A 21,408-nucleotide genomic window follows, 5' to 3' on the forward strand; every position below is an offset into this window, starting at 1 on the left:
GCTCTAAATTTCGTACTTTTATTTAGTCCTCCTTGTATAGGCTTTCTCCGGAAAAGCCAAAATATCACACACAAATATCAAGAAATAAAATATGTTTTAGCAGCAGTATTTAAATACCAGAGAAATTGCACATGACAGGGCAGTTTAAGTTTGCATTTATATAGCGAATGCTACATACCTGTAGAAGGTATTCTCCGAGGACAGCAGGCTGATTGTTCTCACTGATGGGTGACGTCCACGGCAGCCCCTCCAATCGGAAACTTCACTAGCAAAGTCCTTTGCTAGCCCTCGCGCGCCCGCGCGGCCGTCTTCCCGCCCGAAACCGGCTCGAGCCGGCCAGTCCAGTATGTAGCAAGACAATACACTTCAAGGGAAGACACAACTCCAAAGGGGAGGCGGGCGGGTTTGTGAGAACAATCAGCCTGCTGTCCTCGGAGAATACCTTCTACAGGTATGTAGCATTCGCTTTCTCCGAGGACAAGCAGGCTGCTTGTTCTCACTGATGGGGTATCCCTAGCCCCCAGGCTCACTCAAAACAACAACCATGGTCAATTGGGCCTCGCAACGGCGAGGACATAACAGAGATTGACCTAAAAAATTTACCAACTAACTGAGAGTGTAGCCTGGAACAGAACAAACAGGGCCCTCGGGGGGTGGAGTTGGATCCTAAAGCCCAAACAGGTTCTGAAGAACTGACTGCCCGAACCGACTGTCGCGTCGGGTATCCTGCTGCAGGCAGTAATGGGATGTGAATGTGTGGACAGAAGCCCACGTCGCAGCTTTGCAAATTTCTTCAATGGAGGCTGACTTCAAGTGGGCTACCGACGCAGCCATGGCTCTAACATTATGAGCCGTGACATGACCCTCAAGAGCCAGCCCCGCCTGGGCGTAAGTGAAGGAAATGCAATCTGCTAGCCAATTGGATATGGTGCGTTTCCCTACAGCCACTCCCCTCCTATTGGGGTCAAAAGAAACAAACAATTGGGCGGACTGTCTGTGGGGCTGTGTCCGCTCCAGGTAGAAGGCCAATGCTCTCTTGCAGTCCAATGTGTGCAGCTGACGTTCAGCAGGGCAGGAATGAGGACGGGGAAAGAATGTTGGCAAGACAATTGACTGGTTCAGATGGAACTCCGACACCACCTTTGGCAGGAACTTAGGGTGAGTGCGGAGGACTACTCTGTTGTGATGAAATTTAGTGTAAGGGGCCTGGGCTACCAGGGCCTGCAGCTCACTGACTCTACGAGCCGAAGTAACTGCCACCAAGAAAATGACCTTCCAGGTCAAGTACTTCGGATGGCATGAATCCAGTGGCTCAAAAGGAGGTTTCATCAGCTGGGTGAGAACGACATTGAGATCCCATGACACTGTAGGAGGCTTGACAGGGGGCTTTGACAAAAGCAAACCTCTCATGAAGCGAACAACTAAAGGCTGTCCTGCGATCGGCTTACCTTCCACTTGGTAATGGTACGCACTGATTGCACTAAGGTGAACTCTTACGGAGTTGGTCTTCAGACCAGACTCAGACAAGTGCAGAAGGTATTCAAGCAGGGTCTGTGTAGGACAAGAGCGAGGATCTAGGGCCTTGCTGTCACACCAGACGGCAAACCTCCTCCAATGAAAGAAGTAACTTCTCTTAGTGGAGTCTTTCCTGGAAGCAAGCAAGATGCGGGAGACACCCTCTGGCAGACCCAAAGAGGCAAAGTCTACGCCCTCAACATCCAGGCCGTGAGAGCCAGGGACTGGAGGTTGGGATGCAGAAGAGCCCCTTCGTCCTGCATGATGAGGGTCGGAAAACACTCCAATCTCCACGGTTCTTCGGAGGATAACTCCAGAAGAAGAGGGAACCAGATCTGACGCGGCCAAAAAGGAGCAATCAGAATCATGGTGCCTCGGTCTTGCTTGAGTTTCAACAAAGTCTTCCCCACCAGAGGGATGGGAGGATAAGCATACAGGAGGCCCTCCCCCCAATCCAGGAGGAAGGCATCCGACGCCAGTCTGCCGTGGGCCTGAAGCCTGGAACAGAACTGAGGGACCTTGTGGTTCACTTGAGATGCGAAGAGATCCACCAGGGGGGTGCCCCACGCCTGGAAGATCTGTCTCATCACACGGGAATTGAGCGACCACTCGTGAGGTTGCATAATCCTGCTCAACCTGTCGGCCAGACTGTTGTTTACGCCTGCCAGATATGTGGCTTGGAGCACCATGCCTTGACGGCGAGCCCAGAGCCACATGCTGACGGCTTCCTGACACAGGGGGCGAGATCCGGTGCCCCCCTGCTTGTTGACATAGTACATGGCAACCTGATTGTCTGTCTGAATTTGGATAATTTGGTGGGACAGCCGATCTCTGAAAGCCTTCAGAGCGTTCCAGATCGCTCGCAACTCCAGAAGATTGATCTGTAGATCGCTTTCTTGGAGGGACCACCTTCCTTGGGTGTGAAGCCCATCGACATGAGCTCCCCATCCCAGGAGAGACGCATCCGTGGTCAGCACTTTTTGTGGCTGAGGAATTTGGAAGGGACGTCCCAGAGTCAAATTGGAGCAAATCGTCCACCAATACAGGGATTCGAGAAAACTCGTGGACAGGTGGATCACGTCCTCTAGACCCCCAGCGGCCTGATACCACTGGGAGGCTAGGGTCCATTGAGCAGATCTCATGTGAAGGCGGGCCATGGGAGTCACATGAACTGTGGAGGCCATGTGGCCCAGCAATCTCAACATCTGCCGAGCTGTGATCTGCTGGGACGCTCGCACCCGCGAGACAAGGGACAACAAGTTGTTGGCCCTCGCCTCTGGGAGATAGGCGCGAGCCGTCCGAGAATCCAGCAGGGCTCCGATGAATTCGAGTCTCTGCACTGGGAGAAGATGGGACTTTGGGTAATTTATCACAAACCCCAGTAGCTCCAGGAGGCGAATAGTCATCTGCATGGACTGCAGGGCTCCTGCCTCGGATGTGTTCTTCACCAGCCAATCGTCGAGATATGGGAACACGTGCACCCCCAGCCTGCGAAGCGCCGCTGCTACCACAGCTAGGCACTTTGTGAACACCCTGGGCGCAGAGGCGAGCCCAAAGGGTAGCACACAGTACTGGAAGTGGCGTGTGCCCAGCTGAAATCGCAGATACTGTCTGTGAGCTGGCAGTATCGGGATGTGTGTGTAGGCATCCTTCAAGTCCAGAGAGCATAGCCAATCGTTTTGCTGAATCATGGGGAGAAGGGTGCCCAGGGAAAGCATCCTGAACTTTTCTTTTACGAGATACTTGTTCAGGGCCCTTAGGTCTAGGATGGGACGCATCCCCCCTGTTTTCTTTTCCACAAGGAAGTACCTGGAATAGAATCCCAGCCCTTCTTGCCCGGATGGCACGGGCTCGACCGCATTGGCGCTGAGAAGGGCGGAGAGTTCCTCTGCAAGTACCTGCTTGTGCTGGAAGCTGTAGGACTGAGCTCCCGGTGGACAATTTGGAGGTTTGGAGGCCAAATTGAGGGTGTATCCTTGCCGGACTATTTGGAGAACCCACTGATCGGAGGTTATGAGAGGCCACCTTTGGTGAAAAGCTTTCAACCTCCCTCCGACAGGCAGGTCGCCCGGCACTGACACTTGGATGTCGGCTATGCTCTGCTGGAGCCAGTCAAAAGCTCGCCCCTTGCTTTTGCTGGGGAGCCGCGGGGCCTTGCTGAGTCGCACGCTGCTGACGAGAGCGAGCGCGCTGGGGCTTAGCCTGGGCCGCAGGCTGTCGGGAAGGGGGATTGTACCTACGCTTGCCAGAAGCATAGGGAGCAGTCTTCCTTCCCCCGAAAAATCGTCTACCTGTAGAGGTAGAAGCTGAAGGCTGCCGGCGGGCGAACTTGTCGAATGCGGTGTCCCGCTGGTGGAGAGATTCTACCACCTGTTCGACTTTTTCGCCAAAAATGTTATCCGCACGGCAAGGCGAGTCCGCAATCCGCTGCTGGATTCTATTCTCCAGGTCGGCGGCACGCAGCCATGAGAGCCTGCGCATCACCACACCTTGAGCAGCGGCCCTGGACGCAACATCAAAAGTGTCATAAACTCCTCTGGCCAGGAATTTTCTGCACGCCTTCAGCTGCCTGACCACCTCCTGAAAAGGCTTGGCTTGCTCAGGGGGAAGAGCATCAACCAAGCCCGCCAACTGTCGCACATTGTTCCGCATGTGTATGCTCGTGTAGAGCTGGTAAGACTGGATCTTGGACACGAGCATAGAGGAATGGTAGGCCTTCCTCCCAAAGGAGTCTAAGGTTCTAGCGTCCTTGCCCGGGGGCGCCGAAGCATGTTCCCTAGAACTCTTAGCCTTCTTTAGGGCCAAATCCACAACTCCAGAGTCATGAGGCAACTGAGTGCGCATCAGCTCTGGGTCCCCATGGATCCGGTACTGGGACTCGATCTTCTTGGGAATGTGGGGATTAGTTAATGGCTTGGTCCAGTTCGCAAGCAATGTCTTCTTCAGGACATGGTGCAAGGGAACAGTGGACGCTTCCTTAGGTGGAGAAGGATAGTCCAGGAGCTCAAACATTTCAGCCCTGGGCTCGTCCTCCACAACCACCGGGAAGGGGATGGCCGTAGACATCTCCCGGACAAAGGAGGCAAAAGACAGACTCTCGGGAGGAGAAAGCTGTCTCTCAGGAGAGGGAGTGGGATCAGACGGAAGACCCTCAGACTCCTCGTCAGAGAAATATCTGGGATCTTCCTCTTCCTCCCACGAGGCCTCACCCTCGGTGTCAGACACAAGTTCACGGACCTGTGTCTGCAACCTCGCCCTGCTCGACTCCGTGGAACCCCGTCCACGATGGGGGCGTCGAGAGGTAGACTCCCTCGCCCGCATCGGCGAAGCTCCCTCCGCCGACGTAGTCGGGGAGCCTTCCTGGGAGGTGGCCGCGGTCGGCACCGCACGCGGTACCGACGTCGGGGACCTCAACCTGGGCGATGGGCCAGCCGGCGCCACGCTCGACGGTACCGGTGGCGCAAGCACCGCCGGTACCGGAGGGGTAGGGCGCAACAGCTCTCCCAGAATCTCTGGGAGAACGGCCCGGAGGCTCTCGTTTAGAGTGGCTGCAGAGAAAGGCTGAGAGGTCGATGCAGGCGTCGACGTCAGTACCTGTTCCGGGCGTGGAGGCTGTTCCGGGCTGTCCAGAGCGGAGCGCATCGACACCTCCTGAACAGAGGGTGAGCGGTCCTCTCGGTGCCGATGCCTGCTGGGTGCCGACTCCCTCGGCGACCCAGAGCTCTCGGTGCCAACACGGGGAGGAGACCGGTGTCGATGCTTCTTCGATTTCTTCCGAAGCATGTCACCGGAGCTCCCCGGCACCGACGAGGAGGACGTCGAATCCATCCGTCGCTTCCTCGGGGCCGAGACTGAAGAAGGTCGATCTCGGGGGGGCTGTACCGCAGGAGCCCTCAGGGTAGGAGGAGACCCACCCGAGGGCTCACCGCCACCAGCAGGGGAATGGACAGCCCTCACCTGCACTCCACCCGATGCACCACCGTCCGACGACATCAGCAGACGAGGTCCTGGTACCACCGACGTCGATGCAGCTATCCGATGTCTCGGCGCCGATGCAGAGGCCCGATACCTCGATGCACTCGATGCAGGGGCGGCCGAGGAAGATGGTCTGGACGCTGACGACGTCGATGCACTCGAAGATCCCGGTGCCGATGCCGACGAAGAGCCCGAGAACAACACGTTCCACTGGGCTAGTCTCGCTACCTGAGTCCGCCTTTGAAGCAGGGAACACAGACTGCAGTTCTGAGGGCGGTGCTCGGCCCCCAGACACTGAAGACACGACGAGTGTCGATCAGTGAGCGAGATAACCCGGGCGCACTGGGTGCACTTCTTGAAGCCGCTGGAAGGCTTCGATGTCATGGGCGGAAAAATCACGCCGGCGAAATCAAAAGCCGAAATGGCGAAATTTGGAGCACCAAAATTTAGAGGGAGAAAAAAATCTCGACCGAGGCCGAAAAGAGGCCTTCCCCGACGACGAAAGAAAACTTACCGGGGCAAAAAGCTGGAAGTACGGGGAGGATTTACACGAAACCCGGCGGGGGGTTTCCGGAGCACTTCCCGACTAAGGAAAGCTTTCCCGAAGGAAAAAACACGCTCAAACAAGTTGGACGCGCGAGGTCGACTTTCCGGGGCTCGACACGGCGAAAACACGACCGTACCGAGTGCGGACAAAAGAAGACTGGCCGGCTCGAGCCGGTTTCGGGCGGGAAGACGGCCGCGCATGCGCGGTGCGCGCGGGCGCGCGAGGGCTAGCAAAGGACTTTGCTAGTGAAGTTTCCGATTGGAGGGGCTGCCGTGGACGTCACCCATCAGTGAGAACAAGCAGCCTGCTTGTCCTCGGAGAAATATAAATATCTGCTGCAGTTTTTTTTCTCAATTTCTTCATGGTTTTTTAAAATCACAGGAGCACCAGCATATGAGAAATTGGCATCTTTTCATTGGCTTAGCAGAATATAGCCTTATATAATCTTAACAGACCACCTATAATGTACATATGAATAGACAAGAGTTCTTGTACTTACACTGTGACGGGAAACACGCTTGTGGCAGCTGTGACTGTCATGCATGTGGTGAACACCACCTGCTCACAGTGACCATGGAGGACACAATCATCTGAGTTCCAAGCAGCAGGCAGCGTGAATGTAATGTTGATCTCCTCATGGGATTCTCTGCCTTTTAAAAAACAAGAAGGAAAAAAAAAAACACAAACTGGCAGTAGATCAACAAGGCTAATACAGCAAACTGAGACAAGGTTTTCTGCAGGAGGTGACATACTGTAGGAGATCTACAGTAATAGTATACTCTTGCAAGCAATTTCTTGTGTGTGCATATTACAAACACAATGTTCCAGATGCTATGACTAAAGACAGAAAAAAAAATAAAATAATGGTCTGGCCTGCCTGTTAAAAATACCCCCTATTGTCACATTGATTTAGCACCCAAACTAAAAACAAGGGAGACGTATAGCTAGCATTTGCAGTGCTTTCTAACTATTGCTATATTAAAACCGACCTCTCAAACAAGGTCATTTCACTAATGCTCACACCGGGCCCATGGTCTAACTTTCTCCCACTCAAGGGTGATGCAAAAAGCTTTGCAGTCGAGTTGGCTCAGCGCGTGGCTCTGTGAAATATTTGCTCAAAAACTAAGGCAGCATACTATAAGAAATGAGCATGCAAATTACTGCTGATTAAAATCATGGCAGTAATCCACAGTTCCTTGTGAAATGCTAGCCTTCCTGTCAGTGCCTGGGCAATGATTTGGCTCAGGCAATGACAGGAAGGGTGACATTTTTAAAAACAAACTACTGCAAGCTGCTGGCATGTGCATCACCCCCAACCCATTTCACCAACTAAAAACGTAATCCCTGATGTAAAGTGGTACCTCCCCCCACCCCCCCCAACAACTTAAAAAGAAATCCCACTCGTATCTGGTGGCACCTTCTCCCACACTAAAAAAAATCCCTGGTGTCTAATGGTGCCACCCACCTAACCCCTTCCCCTCCCCCCCTAAGCCCATCCCCTATGGAGCAATACCTACTCACTCCTGCCTCCAGTGCTGCCATAAGAACATTATTATTATTATTATTTATTGCATTTGTACCCCACATTATCCCACCTTTTTGCAGGCTCAATTTGGCTTACAGAGTGTTGTTATGATGTAGTCATTACATGGTCTTAGATACTTAAGCTGAAAGTAAATTAATAAGACACAAGGTCATTACTTGATTTTAAATACATAAGCTGAAATTAGATGAATTAGATGCAAGGTGCTAGAAAGGTGTTGTGAGAATTTAAGGAATGGTTTATTAAGGAAGTCTTTCGTAGGCTTTATTGAAGAGGTGTGTCTTCAAAGATTTGCGAAAGTTGGTTAGATTGTCCATATTTTTCAGGGCCGTGGGTAGTGCGTTCCAGATCTGTGTGCTTTTATACGCAAAAGTAGTAGCGTATGACTGTTTGTATTTAATTCTTTTGCAGCTGGAGAAGTTTAGATTGAGGAATTTGTGGGCCGATCTTTTGGCGTTTCTAGGTGGTAAGTCCACTAGGTTTAACATATAAAGTGGGGCGTCTGCGTGGATGATTTTGTGGACGGTTGTGCAGATCTTGAACTCGATTTGTTCCTTGAGTGGTAGCCAATGTAGTTTCTCTCTTAGAGGTTTTGCCCTCTCGTATTTAGTTTTTCCAAAGATGAGTCTGGCTGCGGTGTTCTGGGCTGTCTGGAGTTTTTTGATGGTCTGTTCTTTACAGACTGCATACAAAGTGTTACAATAGTCCAGATGACTTATTACTAATGACTGTACTAGGGTACGGAAGATGTTTCTTGGGAAAAAAGGTTTTATTCTCTTGAGTTTCCACACCAAGTAGAACATTTTTTTCGTTGTATTCTTCACGTGGGTATCGAATGTGAGGTATCGATCAATAAGTATTGCCACACTGGGACAGGTTCATCAAGCCCAGCATACTGTTTCCAGCAGTGGCCAATCCAGGTCACAAATACCTAACAGGAACCCAAAAAGAGTAAAACAGATTTTATGCTGCTTAAGCCAGAAATAAGCAGTGGATTTTCCCAAGTCCACCTTAATAATGGCTTATGGATTTTTCTTTTAGGAACATAATCAGCAATGCTGCTGTTTTGAGACCATGGTGTCCATAGTTTTGGAACCCTGTCTAATTTGACTCAAAATGGCTAAATTACATTATAAAATATAGTAAACACCCAACCTGTAAAGTGAAATTATAAACCAGTCACATGCCTCCCAAAGTCAAAAAATAATCATATGAAAAAAGTGAAGAAAACAAAAAAAGACCTCAGTGAATTCTTGCAATAATCTAGGGTCTATAAAAGAGCCCTAGGAGAAAGCCACCATCACAGGTCACAAAACAGTCCACTATCGTACAAACAATATAGCGAAGATACATACCTGTAGCAGGTATTCTCCAAGGACAGCAGGCTGATTGCTCTCACATGTGGGTCAGCGTCCATGGCGGCCCAGGAAACAGCAAATTTTTCTACAGCAAAATTTTAAAAGTTTTCCCAGAGCCTTCTGGTGCAGGAACTGCGCGCCCGTCGCATGAGCATTCCCACTCAGTTTAATCAAAAAGCAAATAATAAACAAACAACAACTCCAAAGGGGAGGTGGGCGGGTTTGTGAGAACAATCAGCCTGCTGTCCTCGGAGAATACCTGCTACAGGTATGTATTTTCGCTTTCTCCGAAGACAAGCAGGCTGCTTGTTCTCACATGTGGGGTATCCCTAGCAACCAGGCTCACTCAAAACAATGAATATTGGTCAATTGGACCTCACAACGGTGAGGACATAACATAGATTGACCTGAAACCATAAACAACTAACAGAGTACAGCCTGGAACAGAACAAAAATGGGTCTAGGGGGGTGGAGTTGGATTCTAAACCCCAAACAGATTCTGCAGCACCGACTGCCCAAACCGACTGTCATGTCAGGTATCCTGCTGGAGACAGTAGTGAGATGTGAATGTGTGGACTGTTGACCACTTTGCAGCCTTGCAAATCTCCTCAATGGAGGCTGACTTTAAGTGAGCCACTGACATAGCCATGGCTGTAACATTGTGAGCCGTGACATGGCCCTCCAGAGTCAGCCCAGCTTGGGCGTAAGTGAAGGAAATGCAATCTGCTAGCCAATTGTGCGTGAAATTGTGCGTTTTCCGATGGCGACTCCCCTCCTGTTGGGATCAAAAGAAAAACAACTGGGCGGACTGTCCCGCTCCACGTCAAAGGCCAATGCTCTCTTGCAGTCCAAGGTGTGCAAACTGCTTTCACCAGGGCGGGTATGAGGACAGGGAAAGAATGTTGGCAAGACAATTGACTGGTTCAGACGGAACTCCGACACCACCTTTGGCAGGAACTTAGGGTGCCTGCGGATGACTACTCTGTTGTGATGAAATTTGATATAAGGTGCATGCACTACCAAGGCCTGAAGCTCACTGACCCTATGAGCTAAAATAACAGCCACCAAGAAAACGACCTTCCAGGTCAAGTACTTCAGATGGCAGGAATTCAGTGGCTCAAAAGGAGCTTACATCAGCTGGGAGAGAATGACATTGAGATCCCATGACACTGGTGGAGGTTTGACAAGGGCCTTTGACAAAAGCAAACCTCTCATGAAGCGAACAACTAAAGGCTGTCCAGAGATAGGCTTACCCTCTACACGGCGATGGTAAGCACTAATCACACTAAGATGAACTCTTACCGAGTTGGTTTTGAGGCCAGACTCTGATAAGTGTAGAAGGTATTCAAGCAGGGTCCATGTAGGACAAGAAAGAGGATCCAGGGCCTTGTTTTCACACCAGACGGCAAACCTGCTCCATTTGATAAAGTAACACTTCTTCGTGGAATCTTTTCTGGAAGCAAGCAAGACTCGGGAGACACCCTCTGAAAGACCCAAGGAGGCGAATTCTAAGCTCTCAACATCCAGGCTGTGAGAGCCAGAGACTGGAGGTTGGGGTGTAGAAGTGACCCCTCGTTCTGAGGGTTGGAAAACAGTCCAATCTCCACGGTTCTTCGGAGGACAACTCCAGAAGAAGAGGGAACCAGATCTGACGCGGCCAGAAGGGTGCAATCATGATCATGGTCCCGCAGTCTTGCTTGAGTTTCAGAAAAAGTCTTCCCTACTAGAGGTATGGGAGGATACGCATACAGAAGGCCTGTCCCCCAATGTAGGAGAAACGCATCTGACGCTAGTCTGTCATGGGCCTGAAGCCTGGAACAGAACTGAGGGACCTTGTGATTGATCTGAGTGTCAAAAAGATCCACCAAGGGGGTGCCCCACACTCGGAAGTTCTTGCGGACTACGCCCATGTTCAGAGACCACTCGTGAGGTTGCATAATCCTGCTCAACCTGTCGGCCAGACTGTTGTTTACGCCTGCCAGATAAGTGGCTTGGAGAAGCATGCTGTAACGACAAGCCCAAAGCCACATCTGGACGGCTTCCTGACACAGAGGGCGAGATCCGGTACCCCTGCTTGTTGGTGTAAAACATGGCAACCTGATTGTCCGTCTGAATTAAGATCACTTGGTTGGACAGCTGATCTCTGAAAGCCTTTAGAGCATTCCAGATCGCTCTTAATTCCAGGAGGTTGATTTACAGACCTCTTTCCTGAAAGGACCATGTTCCCTGAGTATGAAGCCCATCTACATAAGCTCCCTACCCCAGGAGAGATGCATCCGTCGTCAGCACTTTTCGTGGCTGAGGAACTTGGAATGGTCGCCCCATGGTCAAAATGAATCGAATCGTCCACCACTGAAAATAACTCAAAGTCAGTGGACAGTTGGATTACATCCTCTAGATCCCCCGCAGCTTGAAACCACTGGGAAAGCTAGGGTCCACTGAGCTGATCTCATATGTAGACGTGCCATAGGCGTGACATGAACTGTGGAGGCCTTGTGCCCCAGAAGTCTCAACATCTGCCGAGTCGTGACCAGCTGAGACGCTCAAACCATGGACACCAGGGACAGAAGGTTGTCCACCCTTGTCTTGGGAAGATAAGCTCGAGCTGTCTGAGTGTTCTACAGGGCTCCAATGAATTCCAATTTTTGGACTGGGGTGAGATGGGACTTGGGATAATTTACGATGAACCCCAGTAGCTCTAGCACCCGAATAGTCATTCGCTTGGACTCCAGAGCACCCTCCTTCGAAGTGCTCTTCACCAGCCAATCCTTGAGATAAGGAAACACATGCACTCCCAGTCTGCGTAGCGACGCTGCGACTACAGCTAGGCATTTGGTAAATACTCTGGGCACAGATGCCAGGCCAAAAGGCAGTACACGGTACAGAAAGTGCTGTGTTGCCAGCCGAAATCGAAGATACTTCCTGTGAGCTGGAAGTATCGAGATGTGTGTATAAGCATCCTTTAAGTCCAGACAGCATGGAGTAAGGTATAAGCCACTCACCTTGTATTTAAGTCCAGACAACACAGCCAATCGTTTTCCTGAATCATGGGAAGAAGGGTGCCTAGGAAAACCATCCTGAATTTTTCTCTGACAAGAAATTTGTTCAGGGCCCTTAGGTCTAGGGATGCATCCCCGTTTACTTTTGCACTAGGAAGTACCTGGAATAGAATCCCAGCCCTTCTTTCCCTGGTGGAACGGGTTCGACTGCTTGGGCCTGTAGAAGGGCAGAGAGTTCCTCTGCAAGTACCTGATTGTGCTGGGAGCTGTAGGACTGAGCTCCCGGTGGGCAATTTGGAGGTTTGGATTCCAGATTGAGGGTGTATCCTAACCGGACAATTTGAAGACCCCCCCCCCCCCCCATTGGAGATTATAAGAGGCCACCTTTGGTGAAAAAATATTAACCTTCCCCGGTATGGACACGTTTACTGAGGCTATGCTGAACTGTAGCTAGTCAAAAGCCCATCCCTTCCTTTTGCTGGGGAGCCGCAGTGGCCTTAGGTGCACGCTGTTGAGAATGAGCGTGCTGAGACTGAGCCTGGGCAGGCTGCCGAGAAGCAGGAGTGTACCTACGCCTAGCATAGAAATAAGAAGCACTCCTCTTCCCTCCAAAAAACCTCCTAGATGAGGAGGTAGTAGCAGAAGATGCCCAGCGGGAGAGAGAATCCATAGCATCATTGTGCTTCTTGAGCTGGTCAACCAGATCCTCTACTTTCTCACCAAAAAGGTTATCCCCCTGGCAAGGAACATCCGCCATCTGCTGCTGGACCGAATGATCCAGGTCAGAGACACGCAGCCATGAGAGTCTGCGCATCACTATACCCTGGGCAGCGATCCTGGATGCTACATCAAACGTGTCAAACGTACTCCTGGCCAGGAATTTTTGACACACCTTCTGCTGTCTGACCACCTGGCGAAAAGGCTTGGCCTGCTCCAGAGGGAGTGCATCAACCAAGCTAGACAGTTGCCTCACCGAGTTTCGCAAGTGGATGCTCGTGAAGAGCTGGTATGTCTGGATTTTGGCAGCGAGCATAGCGGCCTGATATGCCTTCCTCCCAAAAGAGTCCAAGGTTCTAGATTCTCAGCCTGGGGGTTCAGAGGCATAGTTCCTAGTACTCTTGGCTCTTTTGAGAGGGGAGTCCACCACCATGGAATTGTGAGGTAGTAGACCTCATCAATCCAGGTTCACCGTGGATCCAATATTGGGATTCAGTCTTTTTCGGGATCATGGGATTAGACAGAGGGAATGACCAGTTTCGCATAAGAACCTCCTTCAGTACATTATGCAAAGGAGCCGCTGTAGTCTCTCTAGGCGGAGAAGGATAATCCAGGACCTCGAGCATCTCAGCCCTGGGCTCATCATCAGCCTCCATAGGGAAGGGAATAGCCGCAGCCATTTCCCGGGCAAAGGAGGTAAAGTCTCCTTTCTAGTAGAGGGGAAGGTTCAGAAGGAATCCCATAGGACTCATCAGAAGAAAAGTACCTAGGATCTTCCTCTTCCTCCTACGAACGCTCATCTTCAGTATCGGACAAGACATCCCTCAGAACAGTCCGAAACTGAGCCTGCCTCGACGCCAAGGAACGACGTCCTCGATGGCGGTGCCGAGAAGTCGACGTCTGCCTGGACTCCGGTGAAGCTTCCTCCACCGACGTCAAAGGGGAGTCGACCTGGGTTGCAGCTGACACCGATGCCGCAGGCGGCACCGAGGTCGGGGACCTCACTACAGGCAAAGGGCCAGATGCCGCTGCAGCAGATGGTGCAGAAGGCACAAGCACCCCCGACACCGAAGCAGACTGGCGCAGCAATCCTTCCAGAAGCTCTGGAAGCAGAGCCCAGATGCGCTCGTCGAGAGCTGCCGTCGGACAAGGCTGCGGGGTCAGTACAGGAGCCGGTGGCAGAATCTGTCGAGGCTTGGGAACAGGTACCGGGCTGCCAGAAGACCGATGCATCGGCACCTCCTGAATAGAGGGGGAGCGACACTTCTCAGGTGCCGATTCCCTCGACGTCCCCGAGCTCCCGGCACCATGTGTCGAAGGAGAACAATGACAGTGCTTCTTCGCCTTCGCCCATCATCGAGACTCCTTGGTATCGATGAAGAAGATGTGGAATCCTCATGTCTCCTCAGGGCCGGGTCCAACGAAGGTAGGTCCCGAGGGGCCTGCATAACAGGACGCCTCGAGACAGGTGGAGACACACTCGACGCCTCACTGCTCCCAGCACGAGTTGGTCGTTCTGCAGCCATTACCTTCGCTCCCAACATCGATGCGTCCCTCGATGTCGACGCCGCCATCAGTACCGATGTCAACGTCGAAGGACCGGACCCGAGCCCCAAAAAGCTTCTCTCATTGGGCTTCTCGAAACGCTTGGGTCCGTTTCTTCATGCGAAGACACAGACTGCAAGCGGCTGGGCTACGGATTGCACTGTACCTGGCAAGATCCCAAAACATCCATGCCATCTAGTCTCCCTTTCACTCCCTTAGAGATCATATGTACTTGTCCCAAGCTGTCCTGAATTCAGATACTGTTGTTGTCTCCTCCATGTCCACCAGGAGGCCATTCCAAGAATTCACTACCCTTTCCATGAAGATTTCCTTCCTCAGGTTACTCTGAGTCTATCCCCTTTCACTTTCATCCTATGACCCCTCGTTCCAGAGCTTCCTTTCAACTGAAAGAGACTGGCCTCCTGTGCATTTATGCCGCGTAGGTATTTAAATGTCTAGCATCTCTCCCCTCTCCCGCCTTTCTTCCTAAGTATACATATTGAGATCTTTAAGTCTGTCCCCATACGCTTTATGATGAAGATCACTGACCATTTTAGTAGCCGCCCTCTGGACCAACTCCATCCTGTTTATATCTTTTTGAAGGTGTGGTCTCCAGAATTGTATACAATATTCTAAATGGAGGTCTCACCAGAGTCATACTTAGGGGAATCATCACTTATTTTCCTACTAACCATTCTTCTCCCTATGCATCTGAGCAATCTAGCTTTCGCCGTCGCCTTGTCTACCTGTTTGGCTACCTTAAGATTATCACATACGATCATTTCCAAGTCCCGCTCCTCTTTCATGCACAAACGTTCTTCACCCCCTGAAACTGTACCATTCCCTTGGGTTTTTACAGCCCAAATGCATCACCCTGCATTTTTTTTCTTTTAGTATTAAATCTTAGCTGCCAAATTCCAGATCATTCCTCTAGCTTTCCTAGGTCCTTCCTCATGTTATCCATACCACCACGGGGGTCTACACCACTGCAGATCCTATATAATAATTCTCACCTCCAACGTTCTGACTTGCCTGGGCACATGGCTCATTCTGAGTTGGCCTGCTAGGCTCCGAAGATCAGGCTGACATCACCGTAGCCATTATGATGTCAACTTCAGAACCCGGGGGGAAAAAAATGCCTCACAGCTGATCCATGTCCAGAGGAGGGTTACTGGACATGGGTGGCTGGAGGGGGGGCAGGGGAGAGAGGAGGGTTACTGGACATGGGTGGCTGCAGGGGGTCGCTGGACATGGGTGGCAGGAGGGGGGCAGGGGAGAGAGGAGGATCGCTGGACATGGGTGGCTGCAGGGGAGCCGAGGAAAACCTTGCTAGCGCCCGTTTCATTTGTGTCAGAAACGAGCCTTTTTTTTTTTTACTAGTTTTGATATAATATGCAAAGAGGCAAACCTTATTAGACAGTCCTTCAGCAATATTGCTTACAAAAATGTTATAAAGAATCGGCCCAAGAACTGAACCTTGTGGCACCCACTGGTAGCATCCTTTCTCCGAGAACAAGAAGGACATTGTTTCTTACATATGTTATCTGACGGAGCCCAGTGTGGATGCTGCCCACCAGAATATTTCTTTAAGAGGACTTTGACAGTGTCCCACTGTGCATGCACGGGCCCAGAAGTCTTTCATTTTCCGAAGAGCAGAGAGGTCGTATCTGTGATCTCTCCTCAGCGCATCAAATGATTTCTTTTTGTGGTGCCTCTCCTTGTGAGTTTTTGCACTCCTTCCTCACGTCTTTTAATTTTCTCTACTTCAGTGTGTACCCTAGCAATTTTTGTGTGTTTCTGACTTTTTTTTTTTTTACTTTTTCTGCCCTAAGGCCTTCTTAGGCCCAGGTTGAGCTGGGTTGAATCAACGTTTTTTGGGAGTTGTTTAAATTTACTCCCCTCACCCACTGAACCATTTGATTTGGGCCATGTCACTGATGGCATTGAAGGTATTAAAGTGTTATGCTCGATGCATCAGAATTATTTTGGACATTGACCCCTATTTCTGCTGTAGCCACTGCTTCGGACCGAACCATGGAGGTCTTCATTGTGTCTCAGATCAATATTTCAACATTGGTCTGCCCGAGTAACAGAGTACCAATTCACCTGCTTGGAACTCTGGACTTTACGAAATGCTCAGATAGGCTTGTTTTTGTTTTTTTTCATGTTTTTTTTTTTTGGGGGGGGGGGGAGGGGTTGTTTTGTTTTAGATCAGTTGTCCAACCCAATTATGCTTGCTCTATCAGGCATTCAGGTAGCTATGTACCATGTGGACAGGAAAAAATATCCAGGATACTACCCCTTGTGTCAGGAAACAGTCAGAATGTGAACCAAGGTCACCAGCCACGAGATGGTGCTCCGGGCTGCATTCCTGGCAGGGAAAAAGAACAGCCTGGCGACCAAACTCAGCAGGGTGATCCAACTTCATGAGTGGTCTCTCAATATGGGTGTTGCCCGTCAGCTCCTCCGAGAGTGGGACTTTTCCTTGTTGACATTACTGACCTCACTCACATAGTACCTCAGTTTTTCTCCAGGCTTGAGTCACGTGACAGGCTAGCGTCAGATGTCCTTCTCTTGTATTGGGGAATGAGACCTTGTTTTCTACAATCCGTCTAACATGACAAAGCTAGGGAACCATGATTCTCATTGCTCTGTGTTAGCCGAGGGAGATCTGGCACCCTCTAATTCTGGAGTTTTCATCTGAAGTCCTGTGGAGTTTGGACTGTTTTCCAGCCTCATCTCAGAACGAGGGGTCTCTTCTACACCCCACATTCTACTCCCTGGCCCTTACGGCCTGAATGGTGGGAGCATATGCATGGCTTAGGGTTGAAAAGGTTAAGAAATATTAAACTTTACATTTTCCCTTAAAGAAAGGAAGAAAGAGAACCACAATTCTTTTTTAAGTTTAATCTTTCGATACATCACCTGTACTGTCTAACAGGAAAGGACATGAAGCCACAGCATTAAGGGGTGCTTGTCTAGTACAATCTTGCCAGTTACATACATACTGTGACTGCACCTAGTCAGAAAGCAGCATTTAATCAAATTTATAATGGGAAATCTGCCTGCACAATATAAATAAGGAGCATTAATTAGTCATGCCTCAAACAGACCACTAATTTATAAATCAATTATTCTCCAAGAGAGTAAAATAAATTTCACAGAGTTGTAATGGCTATTGTACAGATCTTAATCACCAAGAAATTTATGTACCTGAAAGTCCTATCTGGTGCCCAAATATGGTGGAACTGAGATGTGTGATATTACGGGAGTAGCCTCCAAATGGCTTGAAAGGGTCCAATGTCAGAGTAACTGATACAGAAATATTTATGGGACCTGGATCCTCAAGGGTCTGCGGCGATTGTGTTGATCTGGCTTGCCCGCTGGTCACTGTGCTTTCTGGGGTTGTAGTATCATTTATAAGATGTTTTAAGGTTTCATTCTCTGATATGCACAAGTCCAAATCATTAAACCTCAAGAGAAAAGTATTCCAGTCCTGCAACAATAAACAAATAATTAACTTTTGAAAAAGATATTAACAAGACACCACATTTTCACTCCAAGCTTTACTCCTTTCTCCCCTTAGCCGACACTATCACTACTTCTTTCCTTTCCCAACAAAAGTAGACTGGGTGTCGATAAGAGCTAGCAGGTCTTCTGCATGGACTGCAGGACTGAGAGGTCATCATATATGCTAATGCTCCATAGAGCAAACCCATCGCCTCTTCAGATTTTAAACAAGAAAACTATGAGAGCAAGGGCTACATGTGCTGCACACACTCAGCATATCCTGGATCAAATCACACCCCCATTCCCTGACCAAGAATACCACGTACAATCTCCAAGCAGCTCTTAAGGGCTGTGGTATGAGCAAAACAAACAGAAACTGAATTATAGTGCCAAACTATTATATACTGGTAAGAACAAGCCTGATGACCTGGCAATCTGGCAATTTATGTGATGTATACTCTATTCAAGTGACATTTTCATGCTCTAGAGATTGAATCACTTAAGCACTGTGTTTTAACTGTAAGGATAAGTATAATAGCTATGTCTACAACTGCAAATATAATCGCAGTAGCACCCGCTTTGTTCCTCATACCCAACCTGCCAAATGTACTACAGACATTCATAATGCTGTACACTGTTTTACAATAGTATCATGTGTCATATTTGGTATTTAGTCGACTAACTTTTGCATTATGTTGGATTTTGTCCTTATTTTATGTTAACTTTTTAACATTTATAGCCCACTGATCCAGTAGAACATAAGAGTAGCCATACTGGGTCAGACCAATGGTCCATCTAGCCCAGTATCCTGCTTCCAACAGTGGCTAATCCATGTCACAAGTATCTGGCAAAACCCTAGCTAGTAGCAACATTCCATGATACCAATCCCACGGCAAGCAGGAGGATTTTGACTTGATGTCAGGATTACTGTACTTCATAAATTATGTTATTTGTTGTGAATGTAAAAAGGTAGTCTACCAACACAGTAAATTACATTCAGAACATTTGCAGTTTGGGTTCGGGTAGGTGATTTAATAATCAACATCAATAGTTCTCAACCCCCAGAGCTTGCAAGTCAAAGATGAAATTTTTAATTATACCTGTTAATTTCCTTCCTTTAGTCCTGATGCACCGTCCTGTATGATTAGACTGTATCCCCTTTCCTACCAGCAGCTAGAGGTAAAGCAGCTGACTTTTCCCAGTGATATCACCAGTATAAGGGCTGGTATCCAGTATCCCTCTGCCAAAGCAGCGGAAGTCCCATCAAACCACTGCAGCCATAATTCAATCTAATGAACAATTTTTATTGATTTATATTTCAGACAGGTGAAGCGACAGACTGTCCCATGAACAAATATTTAAAGCTAATTTTGGCTGTGTGCATCCTCTCAGACTTCTCCCATCTTATTAAAAGCTAAAACGTAAACTGTGCCACCACAACCTTCTCCAATAAGGAACACATAGCGCTACAATGGCTGTGTTATAACAGTTGATTGGCTTGGTTATCTGCATCTTACTGGATATTATGAAATCAACTGACATAACCATTTACATTTCAGACTGCTTCTGTGCTGGTTTTTATGTTTAAGCCACATAAAACCCAGCACAGAAGCAGTCTATATAATGTAAACGGTTATGACAGTTGATTTCATAATATCCAGTAAGATGCAGATAACCAAGCCAATCAACTTTTATAACAGAGATATACTCATACTACAGAGATCTCATATACAAAACTGCTAAAATAGCTTTCACTTCAATCTTAACATATCGTCACCTGATCAATTTGAATGATTTATTGCATTTGTATCCCACATTTTCCCACCTTTTTGCAGGCTCAATGTCGCTTACAATGTATTGTTCTTGGTGGTAATAGATTAGAACGCAATCACTTATTATTACATAGAGATATTGAGTAACAAAGTAGACGTTTAAAACAAGCAGGTATTATAAACATAGTTCAGAGTCAAGGTATATAAACATAGTTCAGAGTAAAGGTATAGGAGGTGTGTGCAATTATATTTGTTGTTCTGTGTGGTATGCCTTATTAAAAAGATGGGTCTTCAAGGATATTCAAAAATTTGTTAGTTCATAGATCAATTTCAGGTTATGCGGCAGTGCGTTCCATAACTTGGCACTCAGGTAGGTAAAGTTTGCTGCATGCGTTAGTTTGTATTTTAGACCTTTGCAGCTTGGGAAATGAAGATTAAGGAATGTGCGGGATGATCTTTTGGCATTCCTGGTCGGTAAGTCTATCAGGTCTGACATATAGGCTGGGGCATCTCCATGGATGATTTTATGAACTAGGGTACAAATCTTGAACGTGATGCGTTCACAGTATGTGTGCATATGTACTGATGCTAGTCATGATTTTAGACAAGTTGCTGTCATACCCTAAAAATCCAATTATAAGATCTCTGAGCTCATGGTATCTGCATGTAATTTGCAATAAAGCATCTTGTAAAAGAATGACAAAGAACGTGTTGTGGGGGGGGGGGGGGGGGGGGGGGAGGGAAGGGAGGAGGCGGCAGAGCAAGATAGCAGATGTCTAATGCTCTTCTCTGTTTCTTACTAGACCTATTTTCCTTACCGATAAAAGGAAGGACCCAACAATCTAACCAGGGTATAAAAGGGGTTAACATAGGGAAGCACGTCTTTAAATCGGCGGCATTTGCGGACAACTTATTAACGCTTATAACGGACCCTAAGACGTCATTGCCTAATCTTATGGAAAGCTTCGTAGAATTTGGAGATTTTTCCGGCTTTCAACTAAACCTCATGAAGTCGCAGGCGTTAGCAAGCTCGGATGACGTAAGAAGTTGGTGGGGGCGGGGGGTGGATTCCCTCTGAGATGGGCATTAGGGCACTTTAGATATCTAGGCATCCAGTTAGCAATGGACACTTCAATGTTATATAAGATTAATATTTCTAAGTTGCTACAGGAGACGAAGGAACAATTGGCGACTTGGTTGGCTCTACCAGTGTCGTTCTTGGGTAGAATACATCTGATTAAAATGATAATTTTTCCCCGGTGGCTTTATGTATTTCAAATATTGCCTCTCTGGCTTACTTGCAGGGATTTGGCGGCATTTCACCAGATGGTGGCAAAGTTTTGTTGGGGGGGGTCGAAAGTCGAAAATGAAGTGGAAATTCTTGGTAGGTAACACTGGGTACGGAGGGTTGGGATTTCCTGATCTTAGGAAGTATAACCAAGCATGTCTGCTCCGTCATTTGCGAGATTGGATGTTGGGCACCAGTAATTACACAAATATGGATTGGAAAGGAGTTACTTTGGTCCATGGCATGTGGCCTCATTACTACATGCTACTAGAGGGCAACTGCCAGAGCAAGTCAGGAGGAGTTTATTGCTTAGGTCGATGTGGCAATTGTGGAGAACATTACTTCCGTTATGGCGACAGACTCCTACGAGTAGTGTGTGGCTGCCCCTGCAAGGGAATTTGAATTTTTCCCCAGGACAGGACAATAGGGTGTTCCACCAATTAAAAGTAAAAGGGGTGACTACTCTAGAAAGTGTACTTCAACCGGATGGCCCCCAATTGGGCTATCTGGCCTTTGCAGAACTTTGTGGGAGGAACCCGTCGAGTATGCTGGTGTATGCTCAATTGACTCACTATGTGAGGTCACTGCCGGCTGGAAGCTTGTCACCTGGCTTCGGTGAGCAATTGCGCGAATTGTTAG

General features: G+C 48.7%; 1 protein-coding gene across 2 annotated transcripts in view; it reads right to left on the bottom strand.

Annotated features, from left to right (window-relative positions):
* Positions 1–21,408, bottom strand: part of TMEM248 (transmembrane protein 248) — a 119,305-nt gene that overhangs the window by 38,336 nt on the left and 59,561 nt on the right. For both annotated transcript variants that reach the window (XM_030222110.1, XM_030222111.1), the window contains exons 3-4: positions 17,413–17,695; positions 6,537–6,687 (exon numbers count right to left, since the gene is read on the bottom strand). In XM_030222110.1, the coding sequence (XP_030077970.1) occupies positions 6,537–6,687; positions 17,413–17,695 (434 nt within the window). The remainder of the gene's footprint in view (positions 1–6,536; positions 6,688–17,412; positions 17,696–21,408) is intronic.

This window comes from Microcaecilia unicolor, chromosome 13 (genome assembly GCF_901765095.1).
Source record: "Microcaecilia unicolor chromosome 13, aMicUni1.1, whole genome shotgun sequence".
In the NCBI taxonomy this organism is placed as follows: domain Eukaryota; kingdom Metazoa; phylum Chordata; class Amphibia; order Gymnophiona; family Siphonopidae; genus Microcaecilia; species Microcaecilia unicolor.